Source organism: Podarcis filfolensis (assembly GCF_964270895.1).
Source record: "Podarcis filfolensis genome assembly, chromosome: 5".
NCBI classification, from domain to species: domain Eukaryota; kingdom Metazoa; phylum Chordata; class Lepidosauria; order Squamata; family Lacertidae; genus Podarcis; species Podarcis filfolensis.
The window spans coordinates 19,601,394-19,612,629 of NC_139608.1; the positions used below are offsets into that span (position 1 = coordinate 19,601,394).

At 44.3% G+C, this 11,236-nt stretch overlaps 1 protein-coding gene across 1 annotated transcript; it reads right to left on the reverse strand.

The window, feature by feature from the left end:
* Positions 1–1,490: 1,490 nt before the first annotated feature.
* IL12A (interleukin 12A) lies at positions 1,491–10,957 on the reverse strand (the record flags this gene model as incomplete). Its single annotated transcript, XM_083615155.1, has 6 exons — positions 1,491–1,865; positions 2,373–2,477; positions 2,577–2,618; positions 2,715–2,810; positions 8,378–8,547; positions 10,921–10,957. The coding sequence occupies 6 exons, from the start codon at positions 10,955–10,957 to the stop codon at positions 1,683–1,685; spliced, it is 633 nt and encodes a 210-aa protein (XP_083471281.1). The 3' UTR covers positions 1,491–1,682.
* Positions 10,958–11,236: the final 279 nt, after the last annotated feature.

Sequence of the window (11,236 nt, forward strand, 5' to 3'; positions counted from 1 at the left end):
TGTTGTCAGGACCATGCTCTAACCAACTGACCTTTTAAACCAACTACCATCCTCAGAAGGGACGTGGGTGGCACTGTGGTCTAAACCACAGAGCCTAGGGCTTGCCGATCAGAAGGTCAGCAGTTTGAATCCCCGCGACGGGGTGAGCTCCCGTTGCTCGGTCCCTGCTCCTGCCAACCTTGCAGTTCAAAAGCACGTCAGGTGCAAGTAGATAAATAGGTACGCTTCGGCGGGAAGGTAATGGTGTTTCCGTGTGCTGCTCTGGTTCGCCAGAAGCGGCTTAGTCATGCTGGCCACATGACCCAGAAGCTGTACGCCAGTTCCCTTGGCCAATAAAGCGAGATGAGCGCCGCAACCCCAGAGTCGTCCGTGACTGGACCTAATGGTCAGGGGTCCCTTGACCTTTACCACCCTCAGAAGTGTATAAAGTGGCTGTCAGGGAGGGGGCTTTCTTAGTAGCAGTCCCTAAGTTGTGGAACTCCACAGATTCGAACCTGGGATCTTCATTGCACAGATCTTCATTTGCTGCATACTGGAAACACAACCCTTTGACAGCATAAAGTTTTGTTTTCCTTCCTTGTTGAAATGAAATCATAACGAAAAGGAAAAATAAAACGAAGGAATAACATTGCTCCGATATAATTTAAACAATCATTTATTTGGCCATAAATATAAATAAGTTTTTAAATATATTATATAAATTACTCATAAATTACTTATAAAGATAGCTTATTGATCTGCTTCCACTACGGGAGGCCGCAATGCTTCTGAATGGCAGTTGGTGGAATCCACAGGACAGCAGAGTGCTCATGTGCTTGAATCCTGCTTGCTGGTTTTTCCCGCAGGCATCTTGTTGGCCACTGTGAGAACAGGATGCTGGACTAGATGGGTCTCTGGCCTGATCCAGCGGGCTCTTCTTTATTGGACAGCACCATAAGTGCGCAGAACGCTTGACACTATTAGCAAAAAACCCAACCCCACCCAAAAACCAACAGACCTCTGTGTCCTGAATTTCTTACTTCTAAAGAAAGTAGTTTAAGGTGCAATATGACCAGATTTTTAACCCGGGAGGGGACAAAGAAAAAAAGTGGAATTCTTCGTAAGTATTTTGTTTTTCTGCAACGTATTTTCCCTACACAGACTTATGAAAGCAAGGCTGAAATCCTAGACCATTTACTTGGGAGTGAGCCCAACCAAGCTCAATGGGACTCACTTCTGAGTAGACATGTATAGGATTGCATTGTAAATCCCTAACATTTTATTTAAGAAGGCACTTGGTTGTAATCTACACAGCAGGTAGCCACCTGACTGGCAAAGGAATGCATGTAGATTCTCAGCCTGCTGCTGAATTATGAAGATTTCGTTTGGGAAGGGGTTTTCCTACAAAAAAAATATTTGCCAATTGATTCTGGGGCATTTCCCTACTTCCTCTAGCATATGTGATACAGCACACTGGTTTCAGCATGCAGATCTCTTATCATGCACACATGTTGTGGTGGATTTTGCTCTCTACTTGTGGTGCATCATAAACCAGATTATGCATGATAATCTGTTATGGGTGCTGCTAATCCTGTTTCATTGCACTGTTTTGGAATAGATGAAGTGTATTTGAGCTGTTTCTATCTATGATTCTATTTCCCCACCACCTCCCTTTAAAAAACTAAAATATTTCAGGATCAGTATTACATTTGCATTTCTAGAGACTTCCCGTAGAGGTGGCTCAAGGTTCTGTCGATGGTCTGAGTGAGCTGCTGCAAGGTTAGAAGAATTTCGCATTCCTTCATCTCCATTTCAAATGTCTTCCTGGAAGGTTGTTGTGATGAGGGTGGTGGCTGCTCAGTGATGTTCTGGCTGGCTTTCAAAGCCTATAAAAGATGCACAGTCAAAAAGAAAGATGAATGCACACATTCACACATAACTGATGCAGTACCTAATGGTTTGAAACAGTAGAACAATGCCTCACAATTATGAAATGAGAACAGAAAAGCATGCTACCATGAGGGGGAATGGAATGGAAGAGTAAGAGTCAAAGTTATGTTAAGATCTAGACAGCCACAGGTTCTCCATTGCTGTTTGTAACTGCTTAGAATATCAGACATGCCAATTGCAACATTTGTAATCGCTATGAATCATCAGTGTTTGTTGACATCATAATCCATCCTTCTGGATACACACACACACACACACACACGCCCATGAAAAGTAAAGATTTGAGTTTAATGCAACTATAGGTATTTTCTGTCTGATTAAATCAGTTGGTCTGACTATTACATCTTTCATGAAGTTTATGAAAGAGTTACAGAATTCAGTAAAATTACAGGATTCAAAGAAGGCAGAGCAATATTAATAATAGTTCAAATATATATATCTACCTGCATCATAATGCTGACAGCATGAAAAAGATCTGAAGAATTAAAATCCTTGATTTCCGCCATATAGCGTTTCAGAATTTTATAGATGGTGTCCATACATGCAGTCTGCAAGAAAATGCAACAATAAAGATATAAGCAAAGCTTCTGGAAGATTCCTTTACACAAGACAAATAAATTTGCTGCCATCTGAGGATGGAAATTTACCTGATCAACAGCATCATTTTCTCCTGAGGGACAGAGTCCAGGCTGAAATCAAAGATGGAAGATGAGAAGCATTAATTTCACTGCAACCATGAATTTGGCTAACCCATTGCATTTGTCAGAAAGTACTTATTATAATACCTTCAGTGAACTTCCTCCCATACAGGCCTTCTGGATCTTCTCTTCATTCTTTGGATTTTCAGGAACATTATATTCAATTGTACAATTAAATTGCTTCTATAAAAGTGAAGAGAATATTAATTGAATCAGTACAGTTACTGGGTGCAATGGGAATTGTGTTGAAGACCTTGCATCACTGTTTGGTCATAGCTACTGACAAATATCCAGAGAGCACAGGATGGCCTAGGCTTTCAAAGAAAAGGAAGTGCATTTGAGGTGTACTTCTGTTTCCCATGCTTGTTTGCTTAGAGGTTCAGCCTGCAACATCTCCCCCACCCCCTTTGGGGGCATGGAAGTTTCCACATCTGTAATATGCACTATGAAGAGTGACATATGAGCTATGCTGTACACCTTGTAAACAAGTGTGGGAACCTCTGTCTGAACCTCTGAAACTGCTCACATAAATAATGCTGCCCTTACTTTCAGACTGAGTTGGTTCTAACAGTGTAACCCTACGTACGTCCCACCGGAAGGCGTACTAGTAACTGGGTTTAGGATTGCAGCCATTCTTTTTTATTTCTATGGAACTTTCAGAGAAATCATTCCAACTCACTGTGTATTTAGCATAAAAATGCATGAGATAATGTTACAATAGCGCTCAAGAATATGAACCTGCTGCGGTACAGCAGGTTGACCCAGATATTCCAGCAGTTGCCATCATCACCTGATTGGCATGGCAATGACTCATTCTGTTGCATGGTTCAGAAATCAGGGAGGGATCATAGTAGGTATTTGTTTCTGCATGTGTAAGAGAAGCAAGGAGTCTATACCTATATCTCTGCTAACACTGCAGATTTTTCATTGATCCCCACCACTGTCTCTTATTTCCGGAGTTCAGAGGTGAGCGCCAGTCCTTCATGCAGCTAAAAACAACCCACGAGGACTGAGCATGTTCAGAAGTATGGAGCACTGACAGACTGTTGGGTGCAGGAACAGTTATGGAAAGCTGGAAGACAATATGGCTGGAACTCAACATTTTGTAGCATTTTGTTGCTGGCTCTACTTGTAATATTCCACGGTCTTTTCACCTATTGCACTGTTTGGTCCTTCCACCTTTTCTGAGACAGGAGACGCTCTTTCACAGGTTCAGTTCCCATAAGGAGGAAAAAACTGAAGGCATAACAGTGTTTGAGTAATAAGTATTTACAAATATTTTAAGTGCAGCGGGACAAAGAACATGCAGGTCCCTAGACAGAGAGTGCTTCAAATCAGCTGCAAGGATTTGCTAGATTCAAAACTGTAGGGTGCGTTTTGCTGCCCCCACCCTGGCAGGTAGGTGTGGTCTGTATTCTGAACTCCAGGAACAAGTCAGGATCAAGGCAAAGTAGCTCTAAGCCATGCAAAAGCCTAGAGAGATGCAATGAATTCAAGCCATGGCTGTGGCTGCATAGGAAGAATCAGGAACGTACCTAGAGGGTGCTTCTGGTTCCTCCTTTTGAATTTGGAGTTGCAGTTTTACCTGTCATGTGGTGTCAGGTGATAAGCAACCAGGCAAGTGTGGTTTGGGCCAAACCACATTGCAAGCCAAATGGGGAAGACAGGCAGTCCTAATTAGGCTCAGGAGCTGAAGTTTCCCCACCATTGCTGCAAAGGAATAGGTGGACTGTGTCCTCAGTTCTCTGCTGACAGGTGGCCTCAGTGGGCAAGAAGCACCTATCCCCAGCTATAGCTGTTTCTGGACTGGAATAGCCCTAGTCCATGTCCTGATAAAAGAGGCCAATTTACCCAAACCACACCCACCTGTCCATCAACTGACATCACTTGTGACATCAGCTGATGGGTGGGAGTATTGGCTGAGGGGGGCTGTTCCTAGCAGGGAACAGGTGCTCAAGGGTGTCATGGACTGGCCAAGACGGGACAATGCAGATGGACAATTGACCAAGCACTTGGGGAAGGATGTGGGGACCTCTGCCAGGAGTGGAGGAATCTGCAAGCAAGGATCCTGGAGAGGCCACTCCCTTGGGTCTCATCTGTTGTTGCTACAGGAGCCATGAATTCTGCCTTCCTCTCCATCCCTGACTCCCATGCCAAGCTTGTCAGAGCCTCTCTCTGATATAGATAGGTAGCCGTGTTGGTCTGCCATAGTCAAAACAAAAAAAAATTTTTTCCTTCCAGTAGCACCTTAAAGACCAACTAAGTTAGTTCTTGGTATGAGCTTTCGTGTGCATGCACACTTCTTCAGATACATTTCTTCTGAAGAAGTGTGCATGCACACGAAAGCTCATACCAAGAACTAACTTAGTTGGTCTTTAAGGTCCTACTGGAAGGAAATTTTTTTTTGTTTGTTTCTCTCTGATATGCTCACCTTGGCACGTCAGATATTGGGAGTAGCTCTGCCCAGAGGCTGTTGTTTCTTTTTTAAAAAAATAATTTTTATTAACAGGCCAATCACATCACATTATCCAAATCACATTAGTTCCAAATTATACAGCCAAATTTTAAATTTTGTTGGGGGTACCCATACATCAAGCTCCGCACGAGTCCAAAACTCCGCACGAGTCCAAACATCACTTATACTACTGCTTTAATTAGACAGTTCTATCCAGTTCAGTCTAGATAGTCCTTTATTACTTTCTTTCTCTTCTTGTTGTTATCGTATATTCCTTTCTTTGCAATCTCTGATAATTTTCACAAGCAGATTGAAAACAGGCATCCTCTGTGTGGGTTTTGTACTCTTCAACACTCAGGGACAGCCTCTGTTCAACGCTTCCATAAAAAATTAATCTTCAGTCTGTCCTTTACTTTTCTCAGGCTTGCCAAATAAATCAAATGAATCAGGAGGCTCTGTCAGGTCAAGCTTGTGTTCCAACATTCCTTCTCTTTTGAACGATCCTGATTCTCCTCCCCCTGTCCTTCTTTCTCCGGCAAGCCTGTCTTGGCGAGACGCCATTTTTTAACTGCGTCATAAAAATTTTCCTCTTTCTCACCGTTCACCAATCCTCTCTCCTGTTATAATCCATCCCACACAGTTCTTGAATTCCTGCTTGTGATTAATAAAAACGCAATGATCTTATTTCTATCTGGGGTGAAGGGTTATTAATATCACATCGTGCAAAGAAAAAAAAAGCTTTTTCCTCCACCCCCCCCTTCATTCCAAACATACAGTCTCCTAGTAGTGATTCATCAGAAGATTTACTTATCCATCCGTCACTCCCGGTCACAGAGATCCATAAATCAACAGTCTTATCCTCGAACATTACTTGATGTATGTGCTTCAGCTTCATTCCAATCATATGTTTCCAATTATAATTCCGAGCTGAAGCTAACCAGCACGCGCTAATTGGAATCGGCGTCAGGAAGATCTGACTTCACCGAGGGATCGTGCCAAGTGTTCGGCACCCTCATCTCTCGGATCAGGGGGTGCATTGTGAACACCGCTGGCAAGGCAGCGCCCCCCGTCTCCTGGGGGGGGGGGAGGAAGACTGCATACTTCCCATAGCAGCCCCTTAATTACCTCGTATGGGTCAGAGAGATGTTATTGTCGGCCATCTTCCAATGCGCCACCTGGTGGCCCCCCCAGAGGCTGTTGTTTCACCTGTTCCAGCCACCTCTCAGGAGGCAAACACCTCCCCTGTCACGTAGGCCCAGGAGGAATCAAAAGAGAAGGAAACAGAGTATAGCGAGAGATTGCAGAAACGCTTTCAGCCTTAAGGTGAGCTCACTCCATTCCTATAAAGTGGTGCCGTGGGTTAAGAACTTAATTTATTCTGGAGGTCCGTTCTTAACCTGAAACTGTTCTTAACCTGAGGTACCACTTTAGCTAATGGGGCCTCCTGCTGCTGCTGTGCCGCCGGAGCACGATTTCTGTTCTCATCCTGATGCAAAGTTCTTAACCCGAGGTACTATTTCTGAGTTAGTGGAGTCTGTAACCTGAAGCTTCTGTAACCTGAAGCGTCTGTAACCTGAAGCGTCTGTAACCTGAAGCGTCTGTAACCCGAGGTACCACTGTATACAGGATAGACAAGGTGTGTGACAGCATCGGATCAACATCCAGAGCTGTAGCTGTATTTAGGACTAACCATGCATATTGCCTGAAGTGCCGTAAGACAGAAATTTGCATATGCACTAGAGTGATATAGGGATTAAAGCAGGCTTCCTCAACCTTAGCCCTCCAGATGTTTTGAGACTACAATTCCCATCATCCCTGACCACTGGTCCTGCTAGCTAGGTATCATGGGAGTCGTAGGCCAAAAACATCTGGAGGGGCGAGGTTGAGGAAGCCTGGATGAAAGCCTTTATAAAGAACTCTCCATGAAGCCTTCAGCAACCAGGAGCCAGGAAAGCAGCCAAAGCAGCAGGATTAAACCCTTGCTTGGCAGATGTCATGCTGTTCAGTTCGGCTGCATCCTGCTCAATTCAGCTGCATGCACCTGTACCTTGTTGGGGACGAAGCACAGACAGCCAAAAGCAAGCCAAGACAAGTACTATTGACTGAGCAAGGGAGAAGTCCCTTTTGCAATCACCTGCAAAAAGCAGGTTTCTCCCTTTTTTTGGCAGATTGGCTGTAAGAGAGATGTCTCTCAGATCACACACAATGTCTGTAAAGTATAATGGGTGTTGCCAGCCTGAAGTGGAGGGGGGAGGGGGGGAGGTAGCAGAAAGAAAGCAGTCTGTAAAAAGTTTTGCGATGTCAGTGCCAGGGAGCATATGAGGGCTAATTCATATGCACACATATTATCACTTGCAAACTGCTTTCTGCAGCTCCACTGAAACTGCTCTCAGCCCAACCAAAACCACCGGCACCCTCCTCATCTTTCTTGACTCCCTGCTACTTGTAACACCTTGAGCTCTTAGCTGTTCTCTTTCTCCCAAATCACTCATTCAACATTTCTGTAGGAAATACTTTCTTGGCTTTCCCCCTCTTTTACGAGTTAAAGCTTTTTAACTTTTTCAGCAGGGGGCCAGTCCACTGTCCCTCAGACCTTGTGGGGAGCCGGACTATATTTTTTTTGGGGGGGGGGGGGAATGAACGAATTCCTATGCCCCACAAATAACCCAGAGATGCGTTTTAAATAAAAGCACATATTCTACTCATGTAAAAACACCAAGCAGGCCCCACAAATAACCCAAAGATGCATTTTAAATCAAAGGACACATTCTACTCATGTAAAAACACGATGATTCCTGGACCGCCCACGGGCCGGATTTAGAAGGTGATTGGGCTGGATCTGGCCCCTGGGACTTAGTTTGCCTACCTATGAGTTAAACTCTATAACTCTCTTTGTGTACTCATTGTACAAGATCACTTCTAGTCTGTCTGCATTTTGCAGGAAGGACTCAGGCACCTACCAGAAATTTAGGTTTGTGCAATTGAAATGGATCAAAATGCTTGTGTCACCCTGCTGCAACACATCCAACTTTAAAACAAATGAACCATTTGCAGTTAGGAAAGTGACGGTGAAACACGCTGAAAATTAATTAATTAATAGGAACACGTATAACCACTGTGTAAGGAAACCAAGGAAATTCACTGTCGTATAACCTCCCCACAAACAAATCAGAACAAGTGCTCATTATAGACTGCACACAGTTTAATCTCTGTGTACGCTTTCTGCAAGCAAATCAGGATGAATGCGAATGCCAATGCTAATAATGTTATGTTCTTCCAAGAAATAATGCTATACCTGGAGCTGATGCAGCGCCGTATCAGCTGCGTCCATCAGATGCGAGGAAAGAACCAGGCAATCGCTTAAATTGGCTGCCAGGCCTTTGGTGGCTTGTCCTTTGGTGTGAAGATGATAAGCAAATGAGCTGGGCAGGCTTAGGCAGATAAAAGCTACCAGGAACCAGGAACCTGGAACAAAGTCAAGAGCCACATATAGGAAATGGAGGTCACAAAGATCCCTCTGACTTGGCAAATTACTTCCAACCCTTTTTTCAGTTTCCTGTGCAACATCTTTCTGTCTATATCAGAAGCATAAAATAAAGAGAGAGAGAAAATGGTCCCAAACTCTCCCCTGCCCCCTGTCACCATATACAGATACTGCAGTAGCATTACAAAACTTGTGCATTTATTGATAAAGTCCCAAACTTACATAATATATAAAGACCATGTTTAGCTATTGCAGCAGGCGATATTGCAAATATATCAATAAAATCAATAAAAATTAAATTATTGATTAAAAATCAATAAAAATCTGAGCATGCTATACTATACTGTGGCTTGCATACAAAACAGGATTATAAGACCGCAGTACATAAAGTCATTAAAAACACTAGGATATCTTGGAAGAATCACACCATTGTTCTTTTTAGAAGTTTAAAGCAAAACTCATAGTCCTTGTTTTGTCATCCTATTCAGGAATGCTGAAGCAGGGAGGATCACAAGGTTTTCTTTGGGGGAGGAGCGTAAGTGAGTAATCTGCAGATCATTTGTAATATGGGTTGTAATAACTCCTGCCTTCAAAAAGAAACAAAACCCTAAATGTGCTAATCCCATCTCTTTCCCTAAGGGTGTGTTCTGAATGCACCAGACAGCAGTATTTCACAACAAAGTACAGGATACACAAACATTTTGGATAACCTGATGTGAAGACAAATTCAAAATTCAGCACTGGAAACAGCCTAATGAAAGCGCTAGTGACGTGCTGTTTTTACTGGAATTATCTGTATGTTTTTAATAGTTATTTTATATTTATATTTTTTTGTAAATTCTATTAATGTGTAATTGTTTTTTAAATGACTCCCCCTATGGTTTTAGCACTTCCTATTGCCTCCCAAGACAGACATATGCCAACAAAAACAATTTTTATCTTAAGCCATATAAAAACTAATAATAATAATAATAAATTGCACAATTTTAAATCCACACATACACCAACATATTCTACCCCAAAAATCCAACTAAATCCAAGGTGACTTGGCAGTAGTTAATCTCAAACACACTGCTGTACCAGAGAATAATAAACATCACTTTAAACAATGCTCCTTTTTGTAAAACAGCACAGCTCTGCAGGATATAACCGTTACTTCAAGCGTCACAACTGACCTCTGGAAGCACCACCGGGCATGCTGGCTCCTCCCCAGTGGGGAGATGTCAGTGACTCAAGTCTTGGCAAGACAGAGGGATGAAGGGAAGAGGAAAAATAGGCCTTAATTTATACCCAAGGCTCTTGATGTTTACAGAGCCAAGGCTTGCCCTTGGAGCATAGAGAGTTAAGAACAGACAAGGGTGCCCCAAAGGAGAAGTCAGGGATTGGCTTTCCAGAGCCTTTACCATTTAATCCCTGCTATCTCTTCCCATGGGGACGCGGGTGCCGCTGTGGGTTAAACCACAGAGCCTAGGGCTTGTCGACCAGAAGGTCGACGGTTCGAATCCCCACGACAGGGTGAGCTCCCACTGCTCAGTCCCTGCTCCTGCCCACCTAGCAGTTTGAAAGCACGTCAAAGTGCAAGTAGATAAATAGGTAAAGGAAGGGAAGGTAAACGGTGTTTCCGTGCGCTGCTCTGGTTCACCAGAAGCGGCTTAGTCATGCTGGCCACATGACCTGGAAGCTGTACACCGGCTCCCTAGGCCAATAAAGCGAGATGAGCACCGCAACCCCAGAGTTGTCTGCGACTGGACCTAACGGTCAGGGGTCCCTTTACCTTTACCTTATCTCTTCCCATAAGACGAGGCTTGCTGGATCAGACCAGGGTGCCCCATCTATCCCAGCATCCTCTTCTCACAGTGGCCAACCGGATGTCCACAGGAAGCCCACAAACAGGATCTGAGCGCAAAGGCGTCCCCCCCCCTTGCAGTTCGCGGCAGCTGGAATTCAGAAGACAGTGGAGCAGCGTTTCCGAAACTTGGGTCTCCAGCTGTTTTGGGACTACAGTTCCCATCATCCCCGACCACTGGTCTTGCTAGTGATGGGAGTTGTAGTCCAAAAGCAGCTGGAGACCCAAAGTTTGCTTGCTTTTTGGAAACACTGCATTGCTGAGTACACCTGCTTCGCTGTTTAAAATTGAGCGCTGGGCGTAAGAGAGAAACTTTTATCCGGCTCTTTTAAAGAGGGAGATAACACCGAAGAGCTTAAACTTCAGACAACTCCTCTCGGTAGCTAAGCAACTTCCTCGCTCCTCTCCTGGCTCAGCACCAGACCCCCGACTCGTCGCGCTCTAGCCCCGCCGCGATTTGCATATCGGACGTGATTGGCTGAAACGGGGTCCGCTAAAGACCACTCACCTGCAGAAGTGGGTCCGGCGCTGCTGCTCTTGCGCATCTTGGCTGCTCTTTCCAAACTGCTGGCTGGAGGTGTTGCTTCGAAAGGGGCGTCAATCGTCTTGCTACCGTCTCCGCTGCCTGCGGCAGCCTTTATAAGCCAGCGCGTTGGAAATGGATTTTCCCCTTTTTCTCTTTCTCCCTCAGCTTCGGCTGACTCATCGGTAGAACTTCACCTTCATTCATTTTTCTGGGTGGGAATTTTGCGCGGCTTTCCGCGCCACCCGCTGCGTAGGCTTTTCTTCCAAACCATCCCGAAGGTGCGAAAAGAAATAAATAA